General features: G+C 49.2%; 6 protein-coding genes across 6 annotated transcripts; 4 read left to right on the forward strand and 2 right to left on the reverse strand.

Moving 5' to 3' along the window:
* Positions 1-385: 385 nt before the first annotated feature.
* On the reverse strand, positions 386-6,715 carry CTAM01_01162 (ATG C terminal domain-containing protein; the record flags this gene model as incomplete). Its single annotated transcript, XM_060517204.1, has 3 exons — positions 386-403; positions 465-6,455; positions 6,542-6,715. The coding sequence occupies 3 exons, from the start codon at positions 6,713-6,715 to the stop codon at positions 386-388; spliced, it is 6,183 nt and encodes a 2,060-aa protein (XP_060388666.1).
* Positions 6,716-9,212: 2,497 nt separating this feature from the next.
* Positions 9,213-11,112, reverse strand: CTAM01_01163 (flavin containing amine oxidoreductase; the record flags this gene model as incomplete). The annotated part of the gene is made up of 3 exons (XM_060517205.1): positions 9,213-10,111; positions 10,165-10,750; positions 10,960-11,112. The coding sequence occupies 3 exons, from the start codon at positions 11,110-11,112 to the stop codon at positions 9,213-9,215; spliced, it is 1,638 nt and encodes a 545-aa protein (XP_060388667.1).
* A 1,341-nt stretch (positions 11,113-12,453) lies between these two features.
* On the forward strand, positions 12,454-12,561 carry CTAM01_01164 (uncharacterized protein; the record flags this gene model as incomplete). Its single annotated transcript, XM_060517206.1, has 1 exon — positions 12,454-12,561. The coding sequence occupies one exon, from the start codon at positions 12,454-12,456 to the stop codon at positions 12,559-12,561; it is 108 nt and encodes a 35-aa protein (XP_060388668.1).
* Positions 12,562-15,484: 2,923 nt separating this feature from the next.
* On the forward strand, positions 15,485-16,738 carry CTAM01_01165 (uncharacterized protein; the record flags this gene model as incomplete). The annotated part of the gene is made up of 1 exon (XM_060517207.1): positions 15,485-16,738. One exon carries the CDS (start codon positions 15,485-15,487, stop codon positions 16,736-16,738), a length of 1,254 nt encoding a protein of 417 aa, XP_060388669.1.
* Positions 16,739-17,469: 731 nt separating this feature from the next.
* On the forward strand, positions 17,470-17,676 carry CTAM01_01166 (uncharacterized protein; the record flags this gene model as incomplete). The annotated part of the gene is made up of 1 exon (XM_060517208.1): positions 17,470-17,676. The coding sequence occupies one exon, from the start codon at positions 17,470-17,472 to the stop codon at positions 17,674-17,676; it is 207 nt and encodes a 68-aa protein (XP_060388670.1).
* A 235-nt stretch (positions 17,677-17,911) lies between these two features.
* Positions 17,912-19,666, forward strand: CTAM01_01167 (acyl-CoA dehydrogenase; the record flags this gene model as incomplete). Its single annotated transcript, XM_060517209.1, has 4 exons — positions 17,912-18,730; positions 18,816-19,092; positions 19,158-19,266; positions 19,330-19,666. 4 exons carry the CDS (start codon positions 17,912-17,914, stop codon positions 19,664-19,666), a joined length of 1,542 nt encoding a protein of 513 aa, XP_060388671.1.
* Positions 19,667-19,745: the final 79 nt, after the last annotated feature.

Genomic DNA, 19,745 nt, shown 5'->3' on the forward strand with positions numbered 1-19,745 from the left:
AACTGCTTTCCCCCTTCTCCCTCCACGAACAACAAAATCCAGAAACCTTTCCCATTCCCGATTCCCGATTCCCCCAAATCCCCAGGCTGAATCAGTGACAAAAAGAAAGGGAGAGAGACCTAGACTGATGATGATGACCAATCCACGATAGCAACCTGTTTGATCTCTGCAGTTGAAAAATGAAAGTCCTGCTTCGCCAGTCTATGATGCGGTCTCATGCGGTCGTATCGGACTTGTTGTCTGACGATAACGCCGCAAATGATTTCAATAAACAATTGGAAAAAAGGAGTTGGTAGTGGAAAAAGCCCCGAATGCCTAATTCCTGGTATCTGGTGTATGTGATGCGTGTGCATGTCTTGTAAAGAAAGAATCTCCACAGTAGTCTTTAATGCCTCTTGTATTTCTAATGGCAGAGTTAGTAAAGACATCTTGACAAAGATATAACGCGGTTTAAGGTAACTCACCTCCTCGGCTCTCCGCCTGTTCTGCGGGTCCAGGCTATTCGTCGCGCCCATGAGCGTCTGTCCGATGGCCTTGGTAGCTCCAATGGCCGGCCGGAAAATAATGGTAGGCGCCCGTTTCAATACGGCCTTGGCGAGACCTTGCGCGCTTGAGCTATCCATCACCTCGCCCGGAACCGCAATGATGGCATCGCGGGCCATGTTCAAGTCTCTTGTTAGGCTCGAGTAGCCCCCGCGCAAGCCCTGAATGACACCGGTGGGCTGATCCGCGTACAGAGAGATCTGCTTCTTCTCTTCTGGATCGAGATCAGCCTCTTCCCACGTGTTGTCAGTCTGGGGTTTGTTGAGGAGGCCCTCAGCGCCCTGCAGTGCATATTGCGTTCCGATGGCCAATTTGGCTCCGAATTTGACCATCTCAGTGCCGGTGGTGCGAGCAAACGCCGCTGCACCCTTTCCAAGGCTTCGAACGATGCGTCCGTCTTTCTTGTACTCCTTGATGGGAACCTCGATGAGCTCCTTGAATCCACTGCCAATGTTGACAATGCCTCTCACTGGCGCGAGACCTGCAAGAACACCAGCCAACTGAGTGCCCTTGACGTCCGGCATCCAGATGTCATTGAGGATCTTGCCCATTCTGTCAAAACCAGAAACACCATAGATAATGGTGTGTCTCAGTGTCAGACGTGCTTCGTCCAAGATGATAAAGTTCATGAACTCCGTAGTTCGGCCCGATTTAAGGCCTGCATAGTCGACTCGCTTGGGCTTGAAGTCCAGCTTGACGGGAATGTCGTGAACCTCGACTCTCTGGAGGAACGGTACATCGCTTGTCGAACTGTGGACGGGGGCGCTGTCGTCCTTGAACTCGAAGAATCTCGTAATGAAGTCGAGCGCATCTTGGTCAACATGGAGTCGAAGTGGCAACAGAGTGACTCTCAGAACCATCTCTGAAGCTGCAAGATCCGGCTGCGGCTTGACGGTTAGCAATTCAAGGTGGGCCATGCTGGTGCCCATCTCCCGTTCGCCGGCGTCTTGGTCATAGGTTGCAAACTTCTTCCAGGTAGAGGTTGGGACGTGGTCAAATACATCCAGAGTCTGGATCCGTACATCAATAGAACTCTGAGTCTCGCCAGAGTCGGGCGGGAAGGCAATCAGATCAACATTGACTCCCTGCAACTCGAACGTGATCTTGTGGTGCTTGCTCCGGTTCAATCTCAATCTCTTCTTAGGCCTAGCTGCTCCCGTTCGGCCGGTCGTAGTTGTGAAGGCTGTTGTGGCGAGAGACTCGGTCTCCGTGGCGTTGTCATTCAACTCCTGGTTGACCATCTGCGCGAGCTCTCGGGGATCTTGTTTTGTGGAGATGCCGATGTAGATGGAGTTGAAGAGGAAATCCCCAATTACTGTCTCATCTTCCTCGGCATCGTCTTCAAAAACAGCACGCTCTGATCTGCGGCGACGTTCGTAGGCCTTATCCTCAACATCTCGTACAGCCTTGGAGATGACATCGCGTGTGCGTTCCCAGTCGTATCCGTCAAACAAGTTCCAAATGACGTGCACGTCGCGGACCGAAACTCGAAGTGGGCTTTTCTTAACAAGCTCCTTCGGCGCTTGGTCATAGCTGTTCTTCGATGAGTTCCAAACCTGGGCTCTACCGTCGGTCTCGGGGCCCTTATCGAAGAAATTCTCGTGTATCACCAGGTCGCTGCCGTCATCGGAATGGTGTGATGCACTTGCATTGAAACTCGTAAGCAAGACCCCATCATGTGTATCTTGAGTCGTTGTAGCATTCGATGTGATGGAGCCCTCGGCGTCGAAGAGGGGCTCCGAGGGGCCGGCGTCCTCATAGTATCTTGAGTCAATTTGTAATGGGCTGCCATCGCCTGAGATATCGTCTTCATCACTGCCCCCGAGCTCCTGAGCGAGCTCAAAGTCTTTGTCAAAGTCATAATCACCTTCTGCTCGCCCAAAAGCCTCGGCAGAAATCGAAGCCAAGAGGTCCTGGACAGGGACGACTGAGGTGCGATACTTGTTTTCCTTGCTTGGAGGAGTAGGTGGCGTCAGCGCGTTGGCCAAAGTGATGAGGGTCTGGGTCGAATCGGCGCATGTCTCCAGTACAAGTAGATCATCACGGAGTTCGACATCGACATGTTTTTCACCATCGTCACGGCTTTCCGACACCTTGACGACTGCCTTTGCAGATGAGATGTAGCAGATGCTCACGTAGCCTTGAGAAACGAGTCGCGAGACCTGTTGGGAAGACATATCCGCGGACTGCCGACGATTTACGGTAGAACTCGCTCCTATATTAGTAACGTCATCAATGAGCAAGATCGAGGCCTTATTGAGATCCAAATTGGCCGTGGTATCCACGTCTTTTGGAAGAACCACTTGGAGCCGAGCATCAGTCAGGGCGATGAGGAGTTTCGAGGGCAGCCCCAGCGGGTTCAGACCAATCAAACAATCGCGGAAGACCAAGTCGACCGTCATAGGCTTACTATTCGGTCGGGCAGGGTCAGTCACGCAGGCGGGTTGAGGCTTCTTGCCGGTCAAGGCAGAGTGTGCTTGTTCGCCGAGATTGGCCACAGAGGCAGCAAGGCTGGCCTCGAAATCCTGTGGTGTAGCATCCTCCCCGAGTCCAAGGACGTCCATGATCGTCGGCACTCGATAGTCGACTGTGATATCGCGCATCTTGATTTTGATCACCGGCTCCATTTCGTCTCCTATCATGCGTACCATGAGGACGGGGCCTTGGGGGAGCGTTCCCGGCGGCAATGTTGTTGAAGAGCTCACGAGTTCTTCTCGGTGGTTGCGATCCACGGAGATGGCATGGATGCCGAATGCCACCAGCGAGGGGACTGTAATCTGAGCGACTTCGAAGTTCTTCAGGTTCGCATTGATCATGCCGAGCTTGCCGCCCAAATCGATGACCGCACCGAGCTCCTTGACCTCAGCCAGAAGCAGGATGCCTGGCCTGTCATCTTCTGGGAGATATTTTGCAACGGTCGCCAGTCGGGCAACCTCTTCGCCCAGCGCGGGGAGGCAGTTCAGTTGATGTATGCGATCGACCCTTACGTTCAACTGGTCGAAAGTCACCCGCAGAACCCCGCCCTTGCGCCTTTGTCGTAGGAGCGTGTCCACCATGATTTCGTCATCGCCCTGGTCGAACTTGACCTTGGACGGGATGATGAGTTCGAGGAGCCTTTCGAGGTCCTTGTCCTTTGGCGTCGCAAGGTACTCGAAGCGTACACCTCCAATTTCGGCAGAAATGGGCGGTTCTGCTCGGGAATTCCTGATATATGGCCCTGCCAAACGCACTTTGCTGATTGCGAAACCGATTCCCAAATCTCGGCTTACCATCTTGACTGCGCTCGTCTCCAAACCAACACTGCACTCTCTGCCCTTCAATTCCAGATTGAAGCCACCTATTCGCATATCAATCTTGTTTTCTGCTGAGGCCGACTTGTCGTCCGGGTTGATTGGAGCATCAAATCGAACTCCTCGAGGCTTGGGGGGTGGTTGTACTGGTGCTCTGACGGACGGTGACGCATTCGATGACATTGAGGAGCTCATGTTGAGGAAACTGCTCAAGCCACCAAACCAACTGAAGGTCTCGTCCAGTCTTTGCAAATCGAGCTGTATCAGTAATGGCAAAGTAGTTACTTCAGTCCGAGTTGATATGGCTGACTTGACTACCTTCACAGTCACGTCAGAGCCGGCTGAAGGAAACTTGTCCATAACAGAGGCCCTCATCTGGAGGTTCTGGTCGAATGAGATGATATCGTCTCTTGCATAGCCGAAGCGGAACTTTTCGAGATCCACGGTTGTTTCAAGGCCCTTTTTCGATGACTTGAGTGATATGTTAAGTTTATCAAGATCCGTTCGAAGGAGAATTTCGGGTTGCATCTGCAAACTGGGAGAGCCCAGTATTCTCTCGGCTGTATCGGCAACACCACCCAGTTGGTGAAGAAAATGTAGTGAAATCTTTTCAAACACAATGTTGATATCGGGCATCGTCGATTCTTGCTGCGGCTTTGCAGCCGTCTTTAGAGCGGGAGCAGGACTGTCTTTACTCTTCAATGCGTCCAGCAACTTTCCAGCTACGACCGCAAGCAGATATGCCAGTGAAGCGTCGAATCTGATTTCCAAAGGCGATAGAAGAACCTCTAACGCCCTATCATCATCTGGCTCGGTGAAGTGAAGGTCGGTTGGCGTTGGCGCGAAGCCCGACCTCGACGCTGACGGAGGGGAATAGACGGAGAACGCTCCAGGAAGTTGAGGCGCGACTGATCTCGCCAAGCCAGGTGACCCCGGTGTTTGGCTCAGGACGGAGGCTTGGGCGTCGGCTGGCACATGTACATGCTGGTGCAGCGATGGGACGTAGAGGGAAATGTTTTGTAGCGAAACCAGTTCTTTGACCAGTCTCGTGGGTCCTCTTGGGGTTGCCACGTCGTCTGCCGGTGCTGGCGCGTCTTCGAACTCATCCCGATCTCGTGTGGAACTCGCCGGTAGGGGCTCCTTTGCGTCCTCGAATCTAAGATCCGGCTGATCTGCCGGAGGCGGCGATTGAGACCTCTGCGATGCCGGCGCATCCATATTGTCGAGAGGTTTTGATTCCGGAATGCTCGGAGCAGCTTCGAATGCTGGTGGAGTTTGTTGTCTCGGCACAGGGCTCAACTTTTTGAGCTTGGGCGACGCCTCTGGGCTCGAATCCGCATCCCACCCTCCTGGCATCCGCGATCCAGTTGGCTCGGCCTGCGAAAAGGCACTCATGTACATACTCTCAGCTTCTTCGTGGGTGAATACGTGAGATTGTGCCAGATCATCGACCTCGCCGGAGCTCGAACTCTGAGAGGCTGCAACAGATTGTTGTAACGCCTCGGTAGGTGCAAAATAACCCACGTCATTTAGCATGTCATTATCTGCTGATTGTAGCGACGGCTCTGACCTCGCTTCTCTTTGAAAACTGGCCCACGGGACAGGCTCATCTTCGTCACCTTGGATAGTGGACTGAGATAGTGGGATGTGTCTCTGAGGGGAAAAGTCTTGATATATCGATGCCCTGGGCGTTGTTGGCTCCTCCTCTTCTGCTTGTTCTTCTGGTTGACTCGAGAAATCATACGGGATATTAAAGGCTTCTTCGCTGTCCTGTAGTAGCGCATCGTCAACCTCAGACAAGTCTGCTGAATCGGACAGGAAGCTCTCCTGCATGGTTGGTCGGAAGGTGCTGTGCCTCGATGCTGAGGTGCGCTCGCTGAAAGATGGTGATTGAGAAATGGATGGCGATGAGACGGACGGAGAGCGTGCAAACTGCGAGAAGACGGTCGCCTCTGAAATCAGATAGGCCCGTATCTTCGATAGTGCAATGTGCCGCTTCCCATCTTTCGGCACAATGGTCGGCGCACCTTCGTCGTTGTGCGCCTCCGCGGTAACACCTTCAACGTCTATGCGATCTAACGCGAGCTGAAAAGTGACGAGCTCCGGCGTTGTCGAGGTCGGCTCGAGGGGAACTTCGACGTCCATTTGAAACGTGACCCCTCGGATGCGCACTTGGATGCGGTCGACGATGCCCTGAAGGAACCCGGCCAGAAAACCCGGTAAAGACAACGGCTGCCCTGTACCGAACTGGCTCCCGTCATCGCTCATCGAGCTTTCGCTCATTGTGGAACCGCCTAGATCCTGTGTCTCGGCTGCAAGAGCATCCTCCAGCCTCTTCTTCTCTTCGGCAAGTTTTGCATCTTTGAGCGCCGCATCTTCGTTCAGAAACGACTGCGCAAGGTTGACCGTGTTCGGTAGGCCCTGAGCATCGTCACTCCTCGCCGCGACCTTTGTCTTTTTGTCATCGCCGAGAGTTGACACCTTCAATCGGACGTCAACACCATCGATTTCGATAATGATAGGGCTCGTGTAAAAGTCGACCGGAATGGTAACGTTGAGTTTCAGCACTTTGGCTTTCTGGACCTGGAACGAAGCGGGGAGCTGGAGAAGTCGTTCAAGTTTCTAGAGGCGTACACAGGATCTTGTTAGCCCTCCGGCTTTGAGCATGGCACCTTACATCAAGTGGCTGACTGCAGTACGGGACATACCTTGAGGCGCACTCCAACATCCTTGAACTCTGCCGTTGTTGTCCTGCCCAGCGCAAACTGCAAGTTTTCCATATCCAGCGTCTCCTCATCTAGCAGTTCCAGACGCCGGAGGGCGTAGATGAGTAGGCGCTTCGACAGAGTCGAGCTTCTGAAGCTCTGGAATATCGTCGCCATGTTGAGCTCGGTATTTGCAACCTTCGGCGGGTTGCTCGCTGGGGAGGAGAAGAGCGACGGTATTGGCTTATCGATCGATCGGCTTGGAGGTCTCGGAGGAGTAAGGTAGGAAGGAGGAGGATGGCCTCTCCAAGTTACAATAGGTTGGCCGGAATGTGGTCCTTAGGCTGCGGAAAGTAGGAATACGCTGGTCTTTGGAGCGAGTTCGGAGGTCAATAGGCTGCGGTTCACCGGGCATGGGTAATGCAGGCTGCGATCGCCGTGTTATCAGAAGACACCCTGCCCAAGGCGGGGACGTAGTTCATGATGTGCTAGTCATCCAGAGAAAGGTTTCGCTACTAAGGAGGTTCGGATGTCGAGATAGATCGTAGATGGAGTTGTAACTAGGTACAAGTGAGGAGGCAAAGGCCGACAAGGGCCGGAGAGGTGGGATGAAAGAGGTTGGAAATGTACAAGGAGGAAAAGAAACAAGAAGGACAAGAAGGTGTAAGGTCGTTCAAGTTTGGACCCAAGCGCCTTAGTTGGGCAAAGGCAAAGGCAGAGAGACCTTGGTATGAGGTGCTCTTGGACAGCGGCAACGGGTGGTGGTGACAGAAGGGTAGAACCTAAGGCAGATAGGTCACTGATGCCCGGACGTTGTGATGAGGCAAGCCGTGACTACCTTAGGTAAGGTGAGGCAAAGGGTACTGGTTGACTGGGCCATACAGACGTACAGACGGGAGGTAAAAAGGAGGTCTGCCTTAGACACAAAAGCTTGAGCATGAGCATGAGCAGAGCAACGAAGCATGCCGCAATGAAGAGGAGGAAAGGCGGGACACAGGCATCCAGGTCACTCCCATCCACTCCCAGCCAAGCAAATGCACTAGAGATTGGTTCCCCCCACTGCCTCTAACAGCGCGTGACTTTGGCCGGGTTCACGTCACCGTCACCGACAGGGTGTGCAGGGGTCCTCTATCAGTTGACTTGCTCCAAAATGGCCTTTATCGATAAGGTGGGGTGGCACTGGGAGGAATGACCGTGGCTGAAGCCGATAGGATGGTTTGATGTTGGGGGGACCAGACAAGCATCACTGGGGGCCACTGGGGGCCACTGGGAGGGGAGGGGAGGGGCTTCAGGTCATCGCTTGTGACTGTGAGGAATGTCCCCTCCATGGTGGTGCAGTGAGCCGTGCGTCTGTTCCACCTGATTGATGCAGAACCCGCCACGCCTTATTCCCATCTCAGTACGTACCTTACCTCTATGCCTACAGTGGGGACCCATTAGTGTCCATACAGCGCACAGTATCCCGCAAAATCAGGGATTTTTAATAGTAAAAATAAGCATTAAGCATAACAATAAAATAAAAATAAAAATATAATATAATAAATTAAGTATTAATTTATTATATTATAAAGTTAGATCAAGTTTAATCTAAAATTCGCTGTATTATTAAATCTTTTTTAAAATATAATAAGATGAATTTTATTTATAGTGGATTATAGGGCGTTAAAAGTGCGAATAATACTATATTTACTAGTACGTTTACAAAATTCGGGTACTATTTTTTTAATTATTATTTAAGTAACAAAGAAAAATACTAAAATTTTATAAAAATAAGTTCTATATTATTTATATAGTAAAATATTTCTGAGAATTTTTTTAGTTATAGTTATTACTTAAATAGTAGAGATACTACTTATACTAGTATAACGAAGTTAGCGGGTTTACGCTGACGCACTGGGAGGTGTATTGAAATTAATGGGTCCTCACTGTAGGGTACAGGTTGTCTCCAAACACCAAACACGAACACAGAGGCTACACCACCAGAAACCTATCTCGAACAGGTCTCTTCTATCATGGTCTATTCTATCCGCCCTGAAATACCTCGCTTAGCATCCCAGTCATGAGCATGCTTCAGTCAGTCTTGGGGTTTGGCAAGTTGGGTACCCAAAAGCATACATACCTGCCTTATTACATAAGGTACTCTGTCTTTCCCTTTTGCATGTGAAGTTGCCATGAGAGAGTGGCAGACAGGCCCCACGTTCCACAGCCATCGATGTCTAACACCTCCTCCTGACGTCTTGACCAAATTTCAACACAATCCCCATTACAAGACTCGGAATCAACAAAGAGAAGAAAACAAAGACAGAGAAACGACGTTCTGTCAAGTGTTACCTCAGCCTATTTCATCAGAGTGACATTGTTTCAGACCATCAGCGCTCAGATGCAAACCCGGAAGTACAAAAGTCTTCGCCCCAAAAAAATATACTTATTGTAAATAATTCGTTGAAGAATCAAATGACAGCCGTCATCGTCGTGGGTCGTTGCATCTACAACAAAAGAGAATGCAGCACCAAAGGCTCCCCGGTACGGAGAGGCCCTGGCCAGAATGCAAGATACCACCAGTGACTCCATCAACCACCAGGCCATGCAGGATGCGCCGTATGAATCGCCCAATTCCGAGCCATATAACCACCACATCAAGGCTGAGCGCGAGACGACTCGTTCAGCATCCCGATTACTGTTCCTCTTCCAGAGTTTTGCTGCTCGCCCGCCCATGGGCCTCGGCAACCCTTCGGCCGACACTCTCACCGCTCCAGTAAGCTCCCGTCGCCGTCCCTAGCGCCACGAACGGCGCCGTGTGTTCGCCCGCCAGCCACAGACCGCCTTCCGGTACGCCTTCCCGCATCGCCTCAATGTCCTTGTCGCCCTCCAATAATCCGGTTGGGAAGTTGCTGTAGCTGCCGTTGCCCGCCAAATCGTCTCGCAGCCAGTCTGTCGACAGACTCCCCGTCGGCTTGCAGTCGGGCGAATTCTCGTCGTAATGTGGCAGACGGGAGTAGTAAGGCTTGAAAAAGTCATACAAGAAATAGTTTCTTTCCGGTATCGTCTTCAACCTCGACACGCCTTCGGTAATGTACTTGGACTCGTCTCCGAAAATGTAGAACAGGAGCGTCGGGTGCGAGTTCTCGCCCATCGAGGCAAGATCAACAATTTCCTGGTTCCATCTCTTTGGGTTCGTCTCTTGAGCATATGTCGGCGCAAGCCATTGGCAGAAGCCCTGCACCACGCGGCCCTCTGCGTCGGGCTCGAGCCAAAACGCTTTGGGGAAGCTGATATATACCTTCTCCAGGCATCCATATCCGATGGCTTGGATTCCACGCTCGACTCTCTCAGGGAGCGGTGGTTCGAATGCTTGAAGGTTCTTCTTCAGCCAGCCCAAGGGTGTCGTCATGACGACGTCGTCAAACTCCAAAATCTCGCCCGTATTGGTGTGAACCCTCGGTTTCGGCCGCTCCTCGGTTTTGAGCTCTACCTTGGTAACGATAGTATCGTACTTGACATCGGCATTGTGCCTGACGGGCTCTGCAACTCTCTCAAAGATTTTTTCGTATGTACCAGCGCAGAACAAGTTTTCTTCCGCAAGTTAGCCAGAAGTCTGCAGGACTTCAGATCAGAATAATTCTCACCTCCGTCTATGCATTCCTCAAGCCAAAAGAACTTCAGACTTTGGCTTGTGATTGGACTGCCGGAAAAAGCACCCCAGAGCTCTGCAATCTGGAGAACGGTTTTTCGCTTTTCAGCAAAGTTCTCCTCGTTATCGGGAATTTTCTCAATCACTCTTTCCTGGAAGAAGTCCCAGAGACTCTCATCAGGATGTATAGTAGCCGTGTTCTTGTTAGAGTGTTGGAAGGCGTCCTGGACAATGTCCCACATCAAACTCGAATAGATCTCGCTCTCGTCCAGTTTAAATAAGTTTCCTGAATCATCAAACACATACGACCGGTGATCCCAGCTTCCCACGGCCGTTCCAGTCTCTTTGGCCAAGTCATTGATGGGGTTGTCGTCTGTGCCGTGGATCCAATTCGGACCGAGGTCTACAGTGTGGCCGTTGGGTAGTGTTTCCTGGAACATACGCCCTCCAAGTCGCTCTCGGCCCTCAATAATGGTCACCAGCAGGCCATGTTGAATCAAGATATCAGCGCAGCGCAGACCGGCGAGGCCAGCACCGACGACAGCAATATGGGGTTTTGGGCCCGACTCTGATTGTTTGCGCTGTGACGTGTCAGGAGGAAATTTCCTTGACAAACATTGACAAGTAATTTTCGTCTTGTACACTGAGGCGTGTATACCAGCAAAGGTACGGTCGTGGTACGAATCGGACGGGTTTGCCCATCGCGTCAAAAGAGACAGTCGGTGGCCCCGGCCCGAGGCGTCCCACTAATGGTATTGGGCACGTGTTTGACAGGAAGCAGCAGACTTACCCGCAGAAGTGAGTCCATGGTCAGCGATCTAAGCAACAGCTTGTCTTGTCCGGACCCAAAAAGGCTTTGGGCTCGGCAGGACTCTAAATCCTGGTAAATGCGAGATGTACTCCGGTTGGCAGGGCTGGTGTAAGAGACTGAGTAAGCGTCCATGGCGGCAAGTATTCGAGGAAATGCAACAGAAAGAGAGTGAGGGTATTGTGGTAGTATTTGACAATCTGGTCACGAAAGTTGATTAATTGGGGGAAGCGCGGGCGAACTATGCCGCAACGCTGCTGGTTCAGTGCTGATCCACAGCAGAAATAAGTGAAGTCACAGGATATGAGCCCGCGTCTGGTTTTGTGAGAACCCCAGACTGAGTGAGACAGAGAAAAAGGAGCTACTGCGATCTTGTGGGCTGGGGGAAGAGGTCAGGTGGAAGAGGCAGCAGAAGGATTGTGGGGAGGAGAAGGGGGAGGATGAACGTGGTGAAATGTCTAGCTCGCAGCAGCTAAGACGTTCTGGTCAGGATCCAGGGTGGTAAAGTTGATATATAACAGGACCCGTGGATCTGGGTGCAGCGGCCGGGAAGGTTAAGCGCGAGGATAGTCCAGATAAGGTATGGTGAAGGTGACGGATTCCCCATGTAGGTTGTAGGTTGATGACGGAAGTGCCTTTGATTAAGCCAAGGTATGCGCCATGTAGTAGTACCGATTGGAGGTGAGATTGATACCTTGCGTGGCTGAACAGGTTTATGAAAGACATGAAAGGCGCATCGGACGGAGAAGGTGGCGGAGGAAGGAAGATACTGGGAACATTGGATGTTTGCCATTCCAGAATCTGCAGCTTGCCAAAACCACTTTAATCTTCTTTCTTCCGACAAAGGTTGTCATGCAGATGCTGTTCAACGCACAGCAAGTTCCAACTACACCTCCAGATCACCTTCCCCCTCTTGAGGCAATGGCAATAACAAGTAAGTACTCGGGACTGTCGCCGACTAGGCTCGCGTAGAAGCGGCGTAATAGATGGTCCATACAAGTAGCTGGGGGTAGACGCCGTTGTATTCCGACAGGACGCTTTTGTGCATTTTGGCTCAACTTGTAATCAAACCACCAGCACGTGGGACGTAATGACGCTTGCCCACGACCGGTTCAGCGACACCATTGCTCTTGAGGCTTTCCGCGGGGAAGAATTGACGGTTGGCTGCACTAGGTACACCATTGGGAGACGACGTAGGGCATTTTCGTGCTTGTGTAACGGAGAAATGAGGGGCGGCAAAGAGAGAACTGAAAATTGAACTGAGGAAATTGAGAGGTAGAGGGCAGTGTGAACAAGATACTAAGGAGAACATCGGCATCGACGATGAGAACTTAGAACTTACAATGCAATACACGATCGGGCGGGAGACTGCACGCGCGCTGAGCCTCGATATCATCCGGGATAACGAAGGAAAGAGGCAGAGAAGAACGAGGGACGAGGGCGTGGGCGTGGACGTAAAAGAAGTCGCAGACGCAGATGCAGACGAGAAACGCCCAGGGAAGACGGGAGAGAGAGAGAAGCCCGGATGAGAGAATGGGAGAAAGTCGAGGTTGCTGGTTTGGTTCCAATTTGGATTTTCGGTGAGCTGCAGCTCCCGTCATGAATTTTTTGGCAGTCAACCTGGGCGTTCAGGGTCTTTCCTGCTGGGTCTTGGTCTTGGGTCTTGGGTCAGATCCCAGTTGCCAGGAAAGGGCGGGATCGGATAATGAAAGTTGTACTGTGCGGTGGAACTGGAAATGGTGGAACCTCGTGGGAAACCCGTCAGGTAGACGGCGCAAAAGCGTTCCGTCGTGAGAAATGAAAATGCTACTTGGCTAAGGTACCTACCAACTCCGTACACTTCCACGAACAGCAGGGAAGGACTACCAACCTCAAGGTACCTCAGATGATACCTTCCGTGCGTTCCGTATCGAAACTCCGTACCTTCCTCAGAGAAACTGCGCTTAATAGAGAATGGCAGGAATGGCAGAGAATGAAGGAAGGTGTGGACGAAAAGGAACGAGGGGCACTTTCTCTTTGGGACCGGTGACACTTCACTGCTCCTTCTCCACCAACAGCGTCATTCCTCCACCTTAATCTCCATCCAACTCTCTCCGCTCCTTTTTTTTTTCTTTACTGCGAGAGAAGTACCCTTCCACCCTTCCACGCTCTCCCCTTCCACCTTGTCACCACCGCATCCCTCTCCGCCGCCTACCTGAACCTCTCCTCGACTGACACACGTCCTGTTATGCCCACCCTGTCACGACGCCGACCAACTGACTCGATGCTCTGCCAGGAATCGCACTGAAACTGCAGATAAGAGGAGCCGACGATACCCTCAAGCTTTCTGACCTACCTTGACAGCAAACACAATGCCAAGTGCCAACATCCAACTTGCTGCATCTTTTCCTCAAAGGAGCCACACCTGATGCTGATAGGCCCTTTTACACGCCCAATCGGGCCTTGCTGACCGCGACTAAGACACATTGCCGCCGATCATGCCATCTTTCTAGATTCCTTCTACGTAGTATTACTGCGTAAGACACCACCCCACACGACGGATCACCCCCCACGACGGATCACCCAATTTGGACGATTTTTTCCCTCCTTTAATACTACTATTATTACAATATATAAGTAATAAATAATTAAAAAAAATTGCAAAAATTATACTAAAATTATTAGTAGATTTATTATACTTAAATATATAGAAAAATATATTAAAAACGTATAATATAACGTCGGCTTTAATAAGTTAATTTAAAAAGTTATTATAAATTAAAAAATCCCTTATATTACCCTCTCGAACTAGTTACGAAGTACTATAATAATTAAGAAGTTAAAAAAGGATTATTAGAAGCTTAATAAATATTAAAAATAATCTCTTACTTACTAAGTAATTTTATAAAGTTAGTTAAGGTTCGCTCTAACTTATATTTAAATTAAAAAGTTTATAATACGTATTTTTTAGTAAAATAGTAACTAATACTTATTTTAAAAAAGTAGCTAAATAGGTTTTTATATAAAAATCTTATATTCTTAATATTATAAGCTTATTATATAGATTCTAAGTACGTTAAGTTTATTATTATTAACGTTATATAAGTTTTTTAAAAGATCTTAATACTCTTAAATATTTATAAAATCTTAATATCTTTTTATTAAAATATAAACAAAATAGGATTAATAAAGGGGAATAATAAGGATTATTTAGTACTAAGTAAGTTTAAAAAGAAATTTATTTATATTTAGATACTAAGAAACCGTACTTAGACTTTTATACTTAAGTATATTTTTATAAATAGCTAATATTTTTTATTATTAGTAATTTTTAAAGGGTAAACTATATAATAATAATAGTTTTTTTATAAAAATATTAAATTATACTTCGTAAAGCTTTACGTTTTTTATAAATAAATAGATTTTAAATATAATTAAGTTAAAATAGTTAATTAAGATATTTATTTTATAAATAGAAATAAAAACTAAGAGTTTCTTATTTAAGTATTTACTTATTATTAATAAGTATAATAATTACGTTTTTAATAATTTTATATAATAATATTATTTTAAGGGTATTTATTTATATTATTTATTACTATATTTTAGTTATATTATATAGCCCCTAAATATTTTAATATTCTTTTACTTAAAATATATTATTATAATAAGTTTATAAATTACGGCCTTTAGCTTAACTTAGTACTAATTAAGAAATAGAACTTTTTTTATTATTATTTTTAGGCCTAAGTATAAGTACTTATAAAATAGAATATATATATTAATTAAAAAGTAATAGGGTTATATTTTATTAATATATAATAGCCCCTATTTAGTAAATTTATTATTATAATATAACTTATAAACGTTTTATAAGTATTATTATAAGAGCCCTTATTTTTAAAAATACTTAAAATACTTTAAAATTATAATATTATTATTTTTAAAAAATTAAGAGATTTTAAAAAGTACTAAAAGCTTTAAATACGAAGTAAAAACGAGGTTAATTTTAATTTCGTTATTTATAAATTAATATTTAATAAAATAAATAAGTAATTAAATATTTAAAACGTAGCCCTAGCTAATACTTAATTAGTTATTAAGTTATTAAAGGTTTAAATATAATTATATAAACTAATTATAAAAGTAAAAGTACGTTAGAATTTAAATAAGCGATTTATATAAATTAAGGTTATTATAAGGGTAAAAAAAGAGGCTAAGGCTTACTTATAGTACTTAATTACGGTCTTAATACTTATAAATAGTATAGAAAAAGCTTAATTTATTAATATATATTTAGAATTTTAGATTTAGTAGCGTTATATTATTAATAATCGAATTCGTAGTTATGAGGTCGAAAAGTCGAAGTCTAGAAAATTATTTAAATTGGGTGATCCGTCGTGGGGGGTGATCCGTTGTGTGGGGTGGTGTCTTACCCTCTAGTTCTTCGAGGTGCGGACCACGGACTACCAATCCTCCTTCCCACTTGCCGGGCCTGACCAGACAGAGCCTCATCCCAAAGGTCACGATGCATCCGCCATCATCACTCGTCCTACTTTTCTTTCTACCAGTGCACATCGGTGCCGGCCAGCCGCAGGATGACAGCCAGCCATTCCAGCCACCACCACCCGCAGACACCTCAGAGAATCACCTGTCATGGCAATCTGCCTTTTGGGCCCTCCTCGCCCTTGTCCTCAATACCGCGACCCAACCGTGCGGGAAGATCTGCGGGTTCCCCTCGGAATGGGGCTTTTGCCTCAGGTGGTCGCCCGTTGTCTGCGTCATAAACTCACTTGAAGCCCTCAGCTGCCTCCGCCTCCACCGTCACGACTCTAAATGGACTCTGGTTGTCGCACCGCACAAATACGACACAGAAATAGATATCTCCCATAGTGACGTGGCCAACTTGCAGCGCAACACTTTGATCCGTATTGTCGCCTTCATCTTGGGCCCTCTATTACAAGCAACCAAATTGTACGCTTGCCGGGGCACCTTCTGGGTTCAATTTCTAGCATCCATCTATCTCGCCAGTTTCCTCTGCGATGAGTTGTTGCTCGGCCTTGTATGGATAGCCGGACCCGCGGAGAGCCGGAACAGGGTCATCGGGCTGGTCGAAGCCGTTGCGGGGAGTCGAATCCGTCCTCCGGTCCACTTCCCGCTCCTTAGACTTGGGAGCGGTGCGGCTATGGACGAGAACGACCAATTTCGAGACAGCCGCACAAATTTGAGACAAGCTCTGGCCATTATCGCCTCCCACTTGCTGCTAGGATGGTTTTTGGTCGAAACTATTACCGGAGCATACATGACGCACTTTCATGCCGTTATATTTAGCATGCTCGGAACGACTTTTCTTGGCAGCATCGTGTCAGGTATCTTTTGCGGCTTGCGTTCCTACAAAAAGCATCTTTCGATGCCGCAAGTCTTGTTAGACGTCCTGTATGGCGTTGGAAACGTCATATGGCCAACCGGACTTGTGCTTGCCATAGGAGAAAAGTGCCAGGAGCTGGCAGTGATACAGGGCAACGGTATCATAGACTTCAACGCCCAAGGCTCTGCCAGTCAATGGGCCTGGAAAATCGGAATGGTCCTGTGGACTCTGGAGATATCCCGATGGGCCCGGTTGCACCTCACAACTAGCAATCGATACGGGATCCCAAAGCCCGTGGACGTCATTCTTCCACTCTGGGCGAGTGCGCATGTTGTGGTTGCACTGGCCATGTTTAACTTTGCGTATGATCCGAGTCGTACCTACAAACCGGCTTGGACCGATGTGCTGGGATGAGATCACGCCATGACGAGCCAGGGACCAGCCAAGTAGGAGAAAGCGGACTTACTCGTGTCTACAGTACATAAGCAGGAAAGAAGATATTCACAAAGGATATATTCGCCTACCTACGACAGTCCGATGTTCGTCAAGGTTATTCGTATGGTCTGATGTCAAGGTCAGCGTGATGTTCGCCGTCTGATCACTGAAGTCACTGAGAGCTCTGGGGCTAACCTCTCCAAGCTACGAGTTGCAACATACGGGTTCTTGATCAATTGTTCTGGGAGGTTGCATTCTTGACAACGTATACCCATGAAGCGCTTGGAGCCTCGTGTCTTATGGTTGAGCCGCTACGTGTGAGCAGACTCGGCCGGATTTTTGTTTACTGAAAGGGGCCCTCCAACCTCGGAATCTCATTATTGACTTGAGGGATGCAACTGTACGGGGGAGACGGCCCCTCTGCGGGGTAAAAGCTTCCCGCCTTTGTGGGGAGCATCAACAGGGGGCTCTGTCGCGTCGCGCAGTCTTTCAGACGTCTCAACCAGCGATCATGTCTACTTTGGAGCAAAGTCTCGCAGCAGTATTTCCCTCGAATTCCCATCAAACGACAAAAGTCAATTTCTATTCAGGGTCTTTTGGTTTCATTGGACTCTGGAGTGATTAGTAAACAAAGTCCGCGGTAGACTCCGAAGTGCAAACACAAAGCTTCTAGTCCTCGACCTGCCCCCGCCGCCCCCGGCCAGGCTAAAATGGCATCCCCCAGACGCCGTCTCATTCCCCAGCCTCCCGCCATCCAATCACAGCTCCGCCGAATATCAGCACGAACCCGGAAGGTCGCCCACGCTCCACAAGAGCCGAGGCTCGCGGCACGATTTCCAGACATGGCTGGACGCCGTCCATTCCCCCTAACCCCCCAGACCGATGTCAACCGAGAGACGCACTGCCTCCTCAACTAGAATGACCTGACCGCCGGGGCGACCTGCTCAAACTCTCTCTTTATCCTCGTGAACCCGCACTCTGGAGAGCCAACCTCAACTCCTCCTCCTTCTACCTCGACGGATATCCCATCTCTCGTAGACGAATCGAGCCTCCAATTCGACTGCTAGACCCCGCCGTCAGCTTGTCCCCTCGATTCTTCCTCGTTAGTCCGAATAATAAAGGAGTGCAAGCACGAACTCCAAACCGCCCACCATGGCCGCAAAGACGTTCTCTCGCGACGAGGTCGCAAAGAACAACACGGAGGACTCCCTCTGGTGCATCATCGACTCCAAGGTCTATGATCTGACCGACTTCGCCATGGGTCATCCCGGTGGCGAAGCCGTCCTTCGTCAGGTCGCAGGCCAAGACGCCACAACCCAGTTCTACAACCTTCACCGTCAGGATGTCCTCACAAAGTACGACAAGACCCTCGTCATCGGCACCGTCGAGGGCGAGAAGCCCCAGGTTATCGTCACCGGCCCCGGCGAGCTGTCTCCCGTGCCGTACGCCGAGCCCACTTGGCTTACGCCGCAGTTCAAGTCCCCCTACTTCAACGACTCGCATCGCTCCCTGCAAAAGGCCATTCGCAAGTTCACCGACGAGCACATCACCCCTGTGGCACTTGAATGCGAGGAAAAGGGCGAAGTCATTCCCCAGGAGCTCATTGATAAGATGTCCAAGGCGGGAGTGCTACACATGCGTCTCGGGCCTGGCAAGCACCTACATGGCGTGGACCTTTTGGGCGGCGCCGTTAATGGCGAGGAGTTTGATTACTTCCACGACATGATTCTCAGCCAAGAGATGGCCCGGACCAACTGCCGCGGTTTTCAGGACGGTATGCTTGCGGGTATGACGATTGGCCTGCCTGTCGTTCTCAACTTTGCAAACTCCGAGTCGCTGCGCAAGCGCGTTGCGGATTCGGTTTTCAGCGGCAAAGACAAGATTTGCTTGGCCATTACCGAAGCATTTGCTGGGAGTGATGTTGCAGGCATTAGAACCACTGCGGAAAAGACACCTGACGGAAAACACTATGTGAGTCTACCAACTTTCTGTTCCCATCCATTTGGGCCACAACCACAACACAAGTTGATCATTAACTAATTAAACCATGGAATAGATCGTCAATGGAACCAAAAAATGGATAACGAACGCTACGTACTGTTCGCTTTTTGTTGTTGGTGTGAAGACAGACAAGGGCCTCAGTGTCCTCCTTATAGAGAGAGGCGAAGGGGTTGAGACCAGGCCTATCAAGACATCCTACTCTCCAGCCGCAGGAACGGGTTTTGTAACCTTTGACAATGTCAAGGTTCCGGTAGAGAACTTGCTGGGCCAGGAGAACAAGGGCATCCACGTCATCCTGAGCAACTTCAACCACGAGCGGTGGACCATGGCTTGTAAGTCTTCATCCCCAGTCGTTCCGCCTTTTAGATCCGGATAGCGCTGACCGTTTATCAACTAGGCGCCACAATCCGCCAATGCAGAGCCGTCGTCGAAGAGTGTCTCCTGTGGGCAAACCAGCGTCTCGTCTTCGGAAAGCGTCTCATTGACCAACCCGTCATCCGTCTCAAGTAAGTATCCAAATCCCCTTTCTGCAACCCTGACCGTCCACTTACACGTCTCCCCCAAAACAGACTCGCAAAGATGATTGCCCTCGTAGAATCCCACCAATCCTGGCTCGAAACAATCACCTACCAGATGAACTCGATGCCCTACAAGGAACAAGCAAAGCACCTCGGCGGGCCCATCGGCCTCCTCAAGATGAGCGCCACCCGCGCCGCGCACGAGATCGCCGACGAGTCGGTCCAGATCTGGGGCGGCCGCGGCCTCACACGGACGGGCATGGGCCGCGTGATTGAGATGTTCAACCGCACGTACAAGTTTGATGCTATCCTCGGTGGCGCGGAGGAGGTGTTGGGCGACTTGGGAGTTAGGCAGGCTATGAAGTTTATGCCCAAGTCGAGGTTATAAGGGAGGTCTTTTGGGACATGGACAAACGGTATCGGTGTTATGTTCCGGGTTATTTGTTGCTGTGAGAATAGGCTACACT

This window comes from Colletotrichum tamarilloi (assembly GCF_030869305.1).
Source record: "Colletotrichum tamarilloi strain Tom-12 chromosome Unknown Scaffold_2.1, whole genome shotgun sequence".
In the NCBI taxonomy this organism is placed as follows: Eukaryota; Fungi; Ascomycota; class Sordariomycetes; order Glomerellales; family Glomerellaceae; genus Colletotrichum; species Colletotrichum tamarilloi.